Here is a 15,094-nt window from a genome sequence, read left to right on the forward strand (position 1 = left end):
GTCCATTTCTTCCAGGTTGTCCATTTTATTGGCATAGAGTTGCTTGTAGTTATCTCTCATGATCCTTTGTATTTCGGTAATGTCAGTTGTTACTTCTCCTTTTTCAGTCCTAATTCTGTTGATTTGAGTCTTCTCCCTTTTTTTCTTGATGAGTCTGGCTAATGGTTTATCAATTTTGTTTATCTTCTCAAAGAACCAGGTTTTAGTTTTACTGATCTTTGCTATTCTTTCCTTCATATCTTTTTCATTTTTTTCTGATCTGATCTTTATGGTTTCTTTCCTTCTGCTAACTTGGGTTTTTTTTTTTTTTCCTGCTTTCTCTAATTGCTTTATGTGTAAAGTTAGGTTGTGTACTTGAGTTGTTTCTTATTTCTTGAGGTAGGATTGTATTGCTATAAACTTCCCTCTTAGAACTGCTTTTGCTACATCCCATAGGTTTTGGGTCGTCGTGTTTTCATTGTCATTTGTTTCTAGGTATTTTTTGATTTCCTCTTTGATTTCTTCAGTGATCTCTTGGTTATTAAGTTGTGTACTGTTTAGGCTCCATGTGTTTGTATTTTTTACAGATTTTTTTCTGTAATTGATATGTAGTCTGATAGCGTTGTGGTCGGAAAAGATACTTGGTACGATTTCAATTTTCTTAAATTTACCAAGGCTTGATTTGTGAGCCAAGATAGGATATGTCCTGGAGAATGTTCTATTAGCACTTGAGAAGAAAGTGTATTCTGTTGTTTTTGGATGGAATGTCCTATATATATCAATTAAGTCCATCTCGTTTAATGTATCATTTAAAGCTTGTGTTTCCTTATTTATTTTCATTTTGGATAATCTGTCCATTGGTGAAAGTGGAGTGTTAAACTCCCCTACTATGATTGTGTTACTGTTGCTTTCCCCTTTTATGGCTGTTAGCATTTGCCTTATGTATTGAGGTGCTCCTATGTTGGGTGCATAAATATTTACAATTGTTATATCTTCTTCTTGGTTTGACACCTTGATTATTATGTAGTGTCCTTCTTTGTCTCTTGTAATAGTCTTTATTTTAAAGTCTATTTTGTCTGACAGGAGAATTGCTACTCCAACTTTCTTTTTATTTCCGTTTACATGGAATATCTTTTTCCATCCCCTCACTTTCATTCTGTATGTGTCCCTAGGTCTGAAGTGGGTCTCTTGTAGACAGCATATATACAGGTCTTGTTTCTGTATCCATTGAGCCACTTCTATTTGTTTTGGTTGGAGCATTTAATCCATTTACATTTAAGGTAATTATCGATATATATATTCCTATTACCATTGTCTTAATTGTCTTGGGTTTGTTATTGTAGGTCTTTTCCTTGTCTTTTGTTTCCTGCCTAGAGAAGTTCCTTTAGCGTTTGTTGTAAAGCTGGTTTGGCGGTGCTGAATTTTCTTAGCTTTTGCTTGTTTGTAAAGGTTTTGATTTCTCTGTCGAATCTGAATGAGATCCTTGCTGGGTAGAGTAATCTTGGTTGTAGGTTTTTCCCTTACATCACTTTAAGTATGTCCTGCCACTCCCTTCTGCCTTGCAGAGTTTCTGCTGAAAGATCAGCTATTAACCTTATGGGGATTCCCTTGTATGTTATTTGTTGTTTTTCCCTTGCTGCTTTAAATATTTTTTCTTTGTATTTAATTTTTGATAGTTTGATTAATATGCATCTTGGCATGTTTCTCCTTGGATTTATCCTGTATGGGACTCTCTGTGCTTCCTGGACTTGATCGACTATTTCCTTTCCCATATTAGGGAATTTTTTAACTATAATCTCTTCAAATATTTTCTCAGTCCCTTTCTTTTTCTCTTCTTCTGGGACCCCTATATTTCGAATGTTGGTGTGTTTACTGTTGTCCCAGAGGTCTCTGAGACTGTCCTCAATTCTTTTCATTCTTTTTTCTTTATTCTGCTCTGCAGTAGTTATTTCCACTATTTTATCTTCCAAGTCCCTTATCTGTTCTCCTGTCTCAGTTATTCTGTTGATCCCTTCTAGAGAATTTTAAATTTCATTTATTGTGTTGTTCATCATTGTTTATTTGCTCTTTAGTTCTTCTAGGTCCTTGTTAAACCTTTCTTGAAATTTCTCCATTCTATTTCCAGGATTTTGGATCATCTTTACTATCATTACTCTCAATTCTTCTTCAGGTGGACTGACTATTTCCTCTTCGTTTGTTTGGTCTAGTGGGTTTTTAGCTTGCTCCTTCATCTGCTGTGTGTTTGTCTGTCTTCTCATTTTGCCTAACTTACTCTGTTTGGGGTCTCCTTTTCACAGGCTGCAAGTTCATAGTTCCTGTTGTTTTTGGTGTCTGCCCGCAGTGGGTAAGATTGGTTCAGTACATTGTGTAGGCTTCCTGGTGGAGGGGACTAGTGCCTGTATTCTGGTGGTTGAAGCTGGATCTTATGTTTCTCGTGGGCAGGGCTATGTCTGGTGGTGTGTTTTGGGATGTCTGTGACCTTATTATGATTTTAGGCAGCCTCTCTGCTAATGGGTGGCGTTGTTTTCCTGTCTTGCTAGTTGTTTGGCATAGGGTGTCCAGCACTGTGGCTTGCTGGTCGTTGAGTGGAGCTGGGTCTTAGCGTTGAGATGGAGATCTCTGGGAGAGCTCTCAGTGACTGATATTATGTGGGGCTGGGAGGTCTCTGGTGGACCAATGTCCTGAACTTGGCTCTCCCACCTCAGAGGCTCAGGCCTGACACCTGGCTGGAGCACTGAGAATCTGTGAGCCACATGGCTCAGAAGAAAAGGGAGAAAAAAAGAAAGAAAAAGAAAGAAAGAGAGAGAGAGAGGGAGAGGGAAAGAGAGAGAGAGAGGGAGGGAGGGAGGGAGAGAGAGAGGGAGAGAGAGAGAAAGAAAAAAAATTAAAATAAAAAATTAAAAAGTAATTATTAAAAATAAAATAATTAAAAAGTAATAAAAAAAGAAAAAGAAAGAGAGAAAGAAGAGAGCAACCAAACCAAAAAATAAATCCACCAATGATGATAAGCGCTAAAAATTATACTAAAAAAAAAAAAAAAGAAACAAAAAAAGGACAGACAGAACTCCAGGACAAATGGTAAAAGCAAAGCTATACAGGCAAAATCACACAAAGAAGCATACACATACACACTCACAAAAAGAGAAAAAAGAAAAAAATATATAACTATATATTAAAAAAGAAAGAGGAAGAGAGCAATCAAATCAATAAACAAATCTACCAGTGATAATAATCTCTAAATACTTAACTAAGATAAACATAAAGCCAGAAACAAATTAGATGCAGAAAGCAAACCCCAAGTCTACAGTTGCTCCCGGAGTCCACCACCTCAATTTTGGGATGACTTGTCTGTTCAGGTATTCCAGAGATGCAGGGTTCATCAAGTTGATTGTGGAGATTTAATCCGCTGCTCCTGAGGCTGCTGGGAGAGATTTCCGTTTCTCTTCTTTGTTCACACAGCTCCTGGGGTCCAGCTTTGGATTTGGCCCCACCTGTGCGTGTAGGTCACCTGAGGGCGTCTGTTCTTCGCTCAGACAGGACAAGGTTAAAGGAGCAGCTGATTAGGGGGCTCTGGCTCACTCAGGCCTGGGGGAGGGAGGGTTACAGAATGCGGGGCAAGCCTGAGGCGGTAGAGGCTGGCGTGACATTGCACCAGCCTGAGGTGTGCCGTGTGTTCTCCTGGGGAAGTTGTCCCTGGGTCACGGGACCCTGGCAGTGATGGGCTGCACAGGCTCCCAGGAGGGGAGGTGTGGATAGTGACCTGTGCTTGCAAATAGGCTTCTTGGTGGCAGCGGCAGCAGTCTTAGTGTTTCATGCCCATCTCTGGGGTCCGCGGTGATAGCCGTGGCTCACGACCGTCTCTGGAGCTTGTTTAGGTAGTGCTCTGAATCCCCTCTCCTCGTGCACCCCAAACAATGGTCTCTTGCCTCTTAGGCAGTTCTAGACTTTTTCCTGGACTCCCTTCTGGCTAGCTGTGGTGCACTAGCCCGCTTCAGGCTGTGTTCAGGCAGCCAAGCCCAGTCCTCTCCCTGGGATCCAACCTCCGAAGCCCGAGCCTCAGCTCCCAGCCCCCGCCCGCCCCCGCGGGTGAGCAGAGAAGCCTCTCGGGCTGGTGAGTGCTGGTCGGCACCGATCCTCTGTGCAGGAATCTCTCCGCTTTGCCCTCCGCACCCCTGTTGCTGCGCTCTCCTCCGCGGCTCCGAAGCTTTCCCCCCTCCGCCACCCGCAGTTTCCGCCCGCGAAGGGGCTTCCTAGTGTGTGGAAACCTTTCCTCCTTCACAGCTCCCTCGCACTGGTGCAGGTACCGTCCCTGTTCTTTTGCCTCTGTTTTTTCTTTTTTCTTTTGCCCTACCCAGGTACATGGGGAGTTTCTTCCCTTTTGGGAGGTCTGAGGTCTTCTGCTAGCGTTCAGTAGGTGTTCTGTAGGAGTTGTTCCACGTGTAGATGTATTTCTGATGTATTTGTGGGGAGGAAGGTGATCTCTGCATCTTACTCCTCCGCCATCTTGAAGGTCTCCTTCCAAAATAATTTTTAGTATAGAGAAAATATCAAGAAGTCAAAGCTGAAAATAGTCACAAATAGGAGACTCATTTAAATTTAAATTTTAATTTAAATTTCTGAGCATTTGGATTTTAAATTGTGGTTTAACAGGTGAGACTATAAAATTACTGGATTATGATCAAGATTTCAACTTTGGGCTGTGTAAGGGAGTGATATAAAATGATTGGTGGTTTTTTGAAGATTGCAGGTTTGAATAATAAGTGTTAGAAATGAATAAATGTACTCTTTCAGGAAAAAAGCCGAAAAGAAAGATATCTATTAGCATCTCTTTTTGAGAGGCGATGTAACACAGTGGTTAAGAGCATGGGCTTGGGGGCTCACCGGCTTGGATTAGGTCCTGGCTTTGCTACATACTAGCTCTGGATCAAGTTGCTTAAATGTTTTGAAAGGTAGGGATAATAGGACCTACCTTAAAGGGTTATTGTGAGAATCCCATGAGATAATAAATTTAATTGCTCAGAACAGTGCCTGGTGCAGAGTAAACCTGCAAGAAATATTAGGCATCCCTGTTGAAGCATGTAAAGCGTGCCATTTTTGCAGTGGCATTTTCTGAGGGAGGTGTTAGGACAGAAAGGTGTTGACTTTCTCTGTGAAAGGTATCCCGGCACTTGTGTTATCACGTGTAGCTAGGCTACAACCATGAGTACACACTGCTGATGCAATTTTAATATTGTTCATTGTGCATAAAGACTTCTGAAACTTTTGTGTTGTGGGCAGTAAATCTTTAGAATGTGTGTCATTGGTTTGTTTTCTGTATTCAGTGGTGGTTTTCCGAGTTAATATTTGATTGTAGGACCCATGGATTGAAACTTTTCTTTTTAATGGACTGAGAAACAGTGTGGACTAATATTATTATGCATATGTAAAATATGAATTTAAATTTTTACTTGCCTCACAGGCATTTGGATGAGAAGTTCTCCTGTTCTGGGATAATGCTGGACAATGCTTAGATCTACACATTTCCTTGGTTTTGGCCTGCCTTTATTTTTGGCTTTGAGAAAAACATGCATAATCAGAGGGAATGATCAACGTCCCCTTTCCCCTTTGAGGGTGTCCACAAACACCCTCACACCCACTTCAGATCTTCCTATTTTTGTGCAAAGGAGAACTTTTTGTAGGAGGGGGAAAGTCTGGGATTTCTTTGAGATGTGATGGCAGGAAGTGTTATCCGTAGCCAGCAAGCTAACAAACATAGGGGCATAATTGTGTTTCTTGGAACATTTTTTAGGTATGGTTTTTTGGAGGAGAATTTCAGAATATCTTTTTTTTTTTTTTTTTTTTCCAGAAACCAACAACCTAGAACTATCTCAAGGCTTAGGAACTTTTCCTTCTGGCTATTATTACAAAAATCAGTGGAGGCCCAGAAAGTTTAAGATGCGCCAGTTTAATGACCCTGACAACATTACAGAATGCTTACAGAGAAAAGTGGTGTATTTATTTGGTGACTCGACAATCAGGCAATGGTTTGAATACCTCACTGCATTTGTTCCAGGTTGGTACTTTGCTTTTTGTTTCATAACTCTTTCCCACACATACAGCATTCAGCTTTGAAATAAGCAGACCCAGTCTGGTGCCTGAAGAAAGGCATCAGGTGAGGAAGCAGTTATTTCTCTGTAGGACTGAAGAGGTGTCCTAACCTTGGAGAGATGACTGATAGTTTCTGATCAATGGTGGGGCTGTGACGCATCGATGCAAGCACTGGCTGCTTGTTGAAGTTCATACCACTCATGAGCTGTGTGACCCTGGACGAGTCATCTACTTCTCAGGGCTTCACTTCTCCAAGTGTGAGCTGCGGCATCAGGACACTGTCACCTCACAAGTGTCTTTCACTTCTAGCATTCTGGGCTGTGAGATAGAAGTGAACATTTCCAGTTGTTTCTCTTCTAGTTCTGTTTGGTCCAACTCCAAGTTTATCACAGCTTTAAGTGGAAGGAGGCAGCGAAACTGTCGCGCATTTTAATGCATCCATGCGGCAGAGCCATCCCTGCTCACCCCTTGGGCCGTCCATCGGTGTGACTCTGAGGTGGAGCTGCCTCCCAGCAAGGGAGATTCTGGTCAGTCCCAGTCTTCTTAGCTTCTTGGTCTCCCTGCTGGGCTCTGGGGCAGCTCTCCAGACTTGGAATAAAACCCCACTCATGGGAGGGCCATCCCTTATTCACAGTGGGCCTTTTCCTCTTCCCGGAAGTGGTGTGGATGGAGCGAGGAGGGATGGATTCGGGGCAGCGGGACTAAAGGCCCCGCTTAGGGTTTAGAGAGCTGATGAACAGTTCTGTGGGAACTGGGTTTTTTTGTTTGTTTGTGTGCTTTTAATTTTTTTTTTAAACTTTTTATTTTTGGAATATAGCCGATGAACAATGTTGTGATAGTTTCAGGTGTACCGCAAAGCGACCCTGCCATACATATACGTGTATCCATTCTCCCCCAAACTCCCTTTCCATCCAGGCTGCCACATCACGTTGAGCAGAGGGAACTGTTTTTGATGGCTGTTTATGGACAGGGCTTTTCATAAAGCAAATTCCCACAGTTGGGAGTGGTTGTGTGTGATGTTTTTCTTTTTTCTCTTTTATTTACTATATCAACTTAGTTTCAAATTTAATTTTTAGAAGGAAGGAAAGGAGGAAGTAGATATGACCCCCCAAAATAGAAATTCCATTTTTGATTTGCTTGCTTTTTTATTGAAACAGACACAGCAGAGTTCTAGTTGATGAAGCGTAAGTTAAAAAGCAGGAGAATGGAAATCATTTGTATGGCATGATGCTAGGCACAGTTCGGTGTTGACCAGCCAGGGCCCTCCAGGAGCCTGTAGTTGCTTGATTCTTTTCTTTTTTTTTAATAGATTTATTTTATTTATTTTTGGGTGTGTTGTGTCTTCCGTTCCTGCGCGTGGGCTTCCTCTAGTTGCAGTGAGTGGGGACTACTCTTTGTTGAGGTGTGAGGGCTTCTCATTGTGGTGGCTTCTCTTGTTGCAGAGCACAGGCTCTAGGCACACGGGCTTCAGTCGTCGTGGCACACGGGCTTCGGTAGTTGTGCTCATGGGCTCTATAGCACAGACTCAGTAGTTGTGGTGCACAGGCTTAGTTGCTCTGTGGCATGTGGGATCTTCCCAGACCAGGGCTCGAACCCGTGTCCCCTGCATTGGTAGGCGGATTCCTAACCACTGTGCCACCAGGGAAGCCCCAGTTGCTTGATTCTTAAGTTCTAATGACGTAGCTTGGTATTTCCTTTCATAGCAATGATCACATTGCGTGTCTTGGGCATTTTCCACCCTACCCTTTGCAGACAGATTTTTACCCGATAAAGCCTTGTGTTGGGCTTGATCTTAATCAAAAGAAAGAATGGTTAATTGAGCTTTTATTCAATTTAAGTGGGGCCACATGCTAAGTAGTAATGAATTAGGTATGAGAATCTAGAAGAGGAGCCTGGGAACTCATGGAGAAAAAAGTGAAACCTTGACTTTAACCCTTAAGAGTAAATAATGTGGGACAATTATAGTTTGATGGTACTTCTTCAGAATTGACTGTAAACTCCTTGAGGGCAAGGACTGTGACTTACCCATCTGAGCATTGCTGGCTTTTTTTTTTTTTTAAGCTGGGAAACTATTCTAATTTATTTTATTATTTTTTTATTTGATTTTTTTTTTTTTTTTTTCTTTTTGGCCGTGCCATGAGGGATCTTAATTCCCTGACCAGGGATTGAACCCATGCCCCCTGCAGTGGAAGTGTGGAGTCTTAACCACTGGACTGCCAGCAAAGTCCTGCATTGCTGGCTTATAGCACAATAGTGCTGGCACGGAATAGGTGCTTAGGAAATGTGAATTCAGTTTGGCTGCCAAGGGTTACTTAATCTGGTCTGTGTAACGCACTTATAGGAATATTTAGGGATATGAGACAGACCCTCTTTCCTCATGGGGTGAATGTTCAGTGATGAATTGTACAGCCTTTTTGAGGAGTAATAAGGGAGAATAATCATTGATTCCTGGGACCTTCAGAGGAGCAGGACTTGGAAACACAACTTAGATAAAGTAGAGGGAGAGAAGGGAATTCTAACTTGTGCTGCTGTGTTTGTTATGACAGAGAGAGAGAAGTTTTCTAAGACATAAACAGGATTTTCCATCCATAGGGTGAAATTGAAAGTCAAAAGAAGCATGGTTGCTTCTTTCTTTTGCTTATTTCAAAAAGAGCTATTTGGTTACTATTATGTGTTTGTAAAAAAGCAGAAGTTATGTAGTTCTTGACCTGGAAGAAATAATATTGATCTGTTAGAACAGTAATGTGTAAATGCCAAATCAATGTTTAGATATTCAACAGTCAGTGCAAACAGGAAGATTTCTTGGCCTAATAATTAGAGGTAAACAGGTTATTTTGCTTCTCATGTCTAGAATCAATTGCTGATGGTATTACTTGTAATGTCATGCTTATGGAGTTATTTAAGTAATAAATATGTTAAAATATAAAGGTCCATTGAAGCCAAGGGGGCCAAGGTGAAGTGAAATAGGTGTGTTTCCTTTACATTTGTATTGTACCTTTTTGTTGTTTTATTTTAAAAAATTGTTCTTTGAAGCCACTAAGTAAAGAATAATCAAAATATATCACTTGGTTTAAACATTCTTATGAATTTGAGTTTTACTTGTTTCAGACTTAGTGGAGTTTAACTTGGGTAGCCCCAAGAATGTGGGTCCCTTCCTCGCAGTGGACCAGAAACACAACATCCTGCTCAAATACCGCTGCCACGGTCCACCGATCCGCTTCACGACCGTCTTTAGCAATGACCTCCGTTATGTGGCGAATGAGCTGAATGGCATCGTGGGAGGGAAGAATACAGTGGTTGCCATAGCTGTGTGGTCTCATTTCAGCACGTTCCCCTTGGAAGTGTATATCCGCCGGCTCAGGAACATCCGTCGAGCCGTGGTCCAGCTCTTGGATCGAAGCCCTAAGACTGTGGTAGTCATCCGGACAGCCAACGCCCAAGAACTGGGACCTGAAGTGAGCCTTTTCAACAGCGACTGGTATAACTTTCAGCTGGACACCATCCTTCGGAAGATGTTCTCAGGAGTTGGGGTATATCTTGTTGATGCCTGGGAGATGACCCTGGCCCATTATCTGCCCCACAAGCTACATCCAGATGAAGTTATTGTGAAGAACCAACTGGACATGTTCTTGTCCTTTGTGTGCCCCTTGGAGAGCTAGTCTGCCCTGCAGGGGACTGGAGGAATCACATTCAGTGACCTTCTCTATCACCTGCACTACGGAAAGTTTATGGGTGGCCCTATGGAGAGATGGCTGCCATTGATATGTATTTAAAATTTTGAAAAAGAGCTGGACTTTATATAATGACTTGTAAGGAGCTTAGAAAATGCAGATTACGTTTATATCTACCTATAGGATTTTTTCCCATCTTGACTTATCCATGGGGGAACGATTATTAACAGCATTTACACACTATATTGGCCTTGTAACCAAAGATACTAATGAGTGTGTTTGAACTAGCTTCTCCTGGGAGGGGAGGGGATACTGTGCTAAAAAGTGTGAAAAATGTTGTGACCTAAGTGGAAGGGACAAGTTTGGTTGGCAGTGGAGTGTTTGTATCTTGTCTGGTAAAGGAAATTGAGCACATCTACATGAAAAGCGTAATTGGTACATCTTCAGTGGGAAGTGAATTAACCCCAAGGCTTGTAGTCAGTGGCTCCTGTAACATACTGAAGACTGCTGTGTCTTAGAAGTTTATCTTGATGATCCAGTTTTTTCTGGATTATTTGAAAAGGCCAGTGTCCTTGGTCAGAACTTTCTAATGAGAATATTTACAGTGTCCGGCTTTTATCTAGAAAAGAAGCAAAAGGGAAATATGAAAGCAGTATATGTAAAATCTGTGCATTGAATTGATATTTGCATTGGGTAATTGCTACTTATCTGATTCAGCTAAATTTTACAGGATGAATACTTATTCTAAAATAACCACTTTTGGATCTGGAAGGGGAAAATCTATAAAGGAAAATTTATTTTTGTGTTCTGAAGTTTGAGGGTTTTAAGAATTGACTTTTATGTAAAGATTGCTATTGTTTGTTATAAAGTTGTGGAAATTATTTCATCAATTTTGAGTATTTCTTTTTTGGTTGTTATTTTGAATTGCATACCCAAATTAGAAATTAAAATCTAATTAAAAATTAAATTTAGATATTGAAATCTGTGATGGGTTGATTTGGGCATAAGGTACACACATTCTGTCATGCTTGGAAGTAAAAGGTGCTGTTCCTATTGGCTCTCTTAAAATAATTGAATTATCAATTTTACTTGACTGTCTTTACCTTTTTAATTTTAAATAAGTTTAAATTAATTTGTGCCATTTTAGTAAGTACTCTTTTCTTTTTGAGCTACAATATAGTTTTGTTTATCCCTAAATGAACGTGTGAAGAAACTGAGGAGGCTTTAGAGATGAAGACAGATGCCTAAATCATGAAAAAATACACCCTTAGAAGAATGGGTCAAAGAATCTGGGTTTTTAACTTAAAACAGAGAGTTTAAGATCTTTCTTTCCTAGCCTTGAGGGCCACCTTCAAGTTTATAAAATAAATAAATATGATTTTAAATTATTTTCTGAGTCTGAAGTGGAGCAGGTAGTTAAATATATTAAGATGGCTTAATTTTAATGGACTTTAGAGCGTCTAAGGATCACTTGGAATTTTTTTTAATAAAATTAATTAATTTTTTTTGGCTGCATAGGGCCTTCATTGCTGCGTGCGAGTTTTCTCTCGTTGCGGTGAGCGGTGGCTACTCTTCGTTGCGGTGTGTGGGCTTCTCACTGTGGTGGCTTCTCTTGTTGCTCAGCGTAGGCTCTGGGCGTGTGGGATTCATTAGTTGTGGCACATAGGCTCAGTAGTTGTGGCTTGTGGGCTCTAGACCACAGGCTCTGTAGTTGTGGCGCATGGGCTTAGTTGCTCTGTGACACATGGGATCTTCCTGGACCAGGGCTTGAACCTGTGTCCCCTGCACCGGCAGGCGGATTCTTAACCACTGTGCCACTAGGGAAGTCCCTCACGTGAAACATTTGATAAAAATGCAGAATTAGGGGCTACGCCTCTGGGAATTGTGGAATCAACCTTAGTGACAAATGCCCAGGAGTTCTGATGCAGTGGTGGTATTCTACGTTTTGAGAAACATAGAGGGAAGATAGAACTAAGGAAATAATATTTTTTTGTCTATTATTTTAGGAGCTTTTCCCATAACATTTAATTCTGATCATGGTCTAATAGTGCAGATAATAGCTCCATTTTATAGATGAGGAACTTGAGTTTAGATTTGAACTAAGGTATGTGAGAGTCCATAGCCCTTTTCAACTAGAACTTTTTGGACTTTATAAAGAGGTTTTATTTTTTATGAAAGAACTTTTGAGCATTTACTCAAGGATCACTGGAGGAGGCTGAGTCATGTCTTCCCAGGAGAATTTCAATTTCCACTACCTCTCCAGAGCTTTGCAGTGGTACTACTTGTATGTGCAAATGATTTCTCGTGATCTCATCCCATTAATTTTTGATTTAGTGACATGTCCTAAAGATCTGATGACACAGTTTCTTAAAGTATTCTCATTCACTCTGTCCTTCTAATGTGTCTTTCTATGCTCATATGGAAGTAAAAAAAAATGCCTAAGTGTAGAGTTTGGAATATTACCTAAATCATTCTCAGAACAATTAGATACTATATATATATATATATATATATATTTTTTTTGTGTGTGTGTGGTACGTGGGCCTCTCACTGTTGTGGCCTCTCCCTTTGCGGAGCACAGGCTCCGGACGTGCAGGCTCAGCGGCCATGGCTCACGGGCCCAGCCGCTCTGCGGCATGTGGGATCTTCCCGGACCGGGGCACGAACCCGTGTCCCCTGCATCGGCAGGCGGACTCCCAACCACTGCACCACCAGGGAAGCCCCTAGACACAATATTTTAATTTCTTCTGAAAAGTTTATTTTAAGCCATTACCACAGAGTTGTGACTGTTAGCTTGCCAGCCAAATAATATAGTTTATTTTAAATATATTTTCCATTGTAAATGTAAAGGATATTAAATAAACATTGTAAAATCTAGAAAAAGAAAATCTATGGATAGAATCCATAATTCTATCATCTGCAATGAGCATTAGCAGTTTATTTTATTTTCTTCTAGGTTTTTTAAATCACATAGCTGTAATCACAGAGAACATGTAATTTTTATCTGTGTTTTTTAATTTAACATACACATATTTTTCTATGTTTTCATGACTTAATTATAAAAGTCTGCCTAACAGTTTAGCTAAATGATATCATTATTTACATAGGTTGGCCATTTAGATTTATAATAAAATATTAAAATGGTGATTAATATATAACTTCATTGGGCTAAAATATCAATTTTTATTTTGGAATGACAGCATTAACTTCATTTAGTGGATCTCCTCATATTCTAGAACTCAAATGATTGATTTGATGCTACTTGTGAAAGGGAGAATCCATAATAAGGCTCTTCTATGAAAATTATATTTTATAAAAGTTAAGAGTAACTTTTCTTTAGCAAATATAAGTTTGTTGTTCCAATATGATCCATTTTACCTTTCTGAACAACTATCATTTTGTTAAATACCAACTGACTGATACTTCCCAGCTTCAGGTATTAAGTTTCAGATTGATTCGTCTGGGCGCTTGCCAAGAATGTGTATGGTAAGCCTTTAAATCCGTGAGTTGCAAGCCAGAGGTGAGTCTGCTTCTGGGCCCTATTAAAGGAAATAGCAGTTACCCAGAAAGTACTAGGAAATAAACCTCCAAGGGAAACAAAAGAAATAAGACCTCCCCGCTCCGTTCCCACCCCCTCCCTTCCCGCCCCCCCCCCCCAAAAAAAAAGCTGCTCAGCATTATCTTTGTAGATCTGGGTAAATTCAGCTTTTAAAGATTAGCTAGTCGCTCATGCCAGAAATCCAAGTGTATTCATTCTCTTGTGTTAAACATTATTCTCTCCAGGGTTTATGTCTACAGTGGAGTGCATTTGCCTGACTCCTCAGTGTGCAGTAAAGAAATAAGGTCTGGAAAGTGCTCTTTTCCTCTTTGAAAGTGAGGCCACAGTCCCAGAGTGCTAGGGGCGCCTAGGAATCCTGGGGGAGGATGGGGGTGAGGGTGGAAAATCAGAGGGTTGTTGAGGGCATCAGTTTATAGGACGCAGGAGGTAGAAGGGCACAAAATGCACTTCAGGTTCACTTTGTCTCCGAAGTGCACTTACAGCTTAACTTTTTAGAAAGCGTGTGAACTTAAGTGTGTTACATTTTGCTTTTCAATATTCTGCGTGAAATGAGAGGAAGTCAGGCTTCTTTTAAGAAGAACCGTCTGCTATCTTAAAGTTTTAAGGATCTTCTGGTGTTTAGGTCTAGATGCCCATTCCTACTGGAGAAGCAGACATTTCCTGTCTAATTCTAAAACTGTATTGTAAAACTGGATTGTAAGACTGCCTTGGGGGGAACGGGGCGGGGGAAGCAGTACAGAGATGACAGTCGAAAGTGTCCCAAAAGAAAAAGAAGCCACAGTGAAACCTAATGTCGTAGAAGATATCCTTTCACTGTTGCGCAATGGTTCATTCTCTGTTGAAATTCACCCCACATGAAAATAATGTAATCTTCATGTTACGGGACCACTGCTTTATTAACATCGCAGATTCCTTGTTCTCTAGTTTGTCAGTGAGGGCACACGATGGGGACACTACTTTCTGATTGCCATATTTGAAAAGCCGCGCTGTAGAAAGCATCCCCCTCCTCAGCCTCCGCACTTAAAGGCTGTACAGAAAAAGCGAAAGAAGCAGAGAAGGTGAATCTAAGGAGGGGGCAAGGCCAATGCAGGCAGTAAGTTCACTGAGATGTTTAAAAAAGGCATCCCTAAAAAAAACCGTTTTGTTTACAGATTTGCTTCTGATTCCTCTGCGCGGTTCCAGTCCAGGTCTTGGAGCCGACCCTTGAGGGGAATGTCCGGGACTAGGGTCGGTACCTTTCTGGCCTGGGAATTTCCAGGGTGCAGAAAAAAAAGTCCACGAACTAAGTCCTTGCTGCTCCCTTCCCGCCTCCTCTGCCCCTCCTCTGTGCCCACGCATACCCTTTCGAATGAGAGTTGGACCGTATTCTGTATTTTAGGAAACAGGTCCTTAGCGCCCCCCGCCCCCCTCCCTTTCTAGAGCGGGGAGCAGCAAGCGAACGCTATAAAGGGGGCCAGGGAGAGGGCCTGGCCTTCTCTTGCCAAGAGGTCAGACGCTGGCGTGTTCTTAGAGAAAAAGGCTTGCTTAACTGTCGCTGCTGCTTATCATGTAACCTCAAAAGGAAACTGATCATCTTTCTCATGCTCTCACGTACTTGGGTTATTATCGCTGATTACAGCTGGAAACAGTTGATTTGCCTTTACGTATCTGTATGACTTGACTCTTCAAACACAAAGGTATATTTTTATTATTTGATATTTAGTATGAAAAAGTATCTTAAATGCTTTTTTTTTTTCTTTTCCCATATTCAGATTCTTTGGAGTCACTTTCCGATATTTGGGTGATCATACTTGTTTTG

The 15,094-nt window shown here is 41.0% G+C and overlaps 1 protein-coding gene across 4 annotated transcripts in view; it reads left to right on the top strand.

The window, feature by feature from the left end:
• Positions 1–11,224, top strand: part of NXPE3 (neurexophilin and PC-esterase domain family member 3) — a 51,551-nt gene extending 40,327 nt beyond the window's left edge. For 3 of the 4 annotated variants that reach the window (XM_081234659.1, XM_081234660.1, XM_081234661.1), the window contains 2 exons: positions 5,825–6,031; positions 9,175–11,224. In XM_081234659.1, the coding sequence (XP_081090785.1) occupies positions 5,825–6,031; positions 9,175–9,725 (758 nt within the window). In that variant the 3' untranslated portion in view covers positions 9,726–11,224. The remainder of the gene's footprint in view (positions 1–5,824; positions 6,032–9,174) is intronic. The other variant, XM_081234662.1, reaches the window with a different exon arrangement.
• The last annotated feature ends 3,870 nt before the right edge of the window (positions 11,225–15,094 follow it).

The sequence above is a fragment of the Mesoplodon bidens genome (assembly GCF_964165515.1).
Source record: "Mesoplodon bidens genome assembly, chromosome: 5".
Taxonomy (NCBI): domain Eukaryota; kingdom Metazoa; phylum Chordata; class Mammalia; order Artiodactyla; family Ziphiidae; genus Mesoplodon; species Mesoplodon bidens.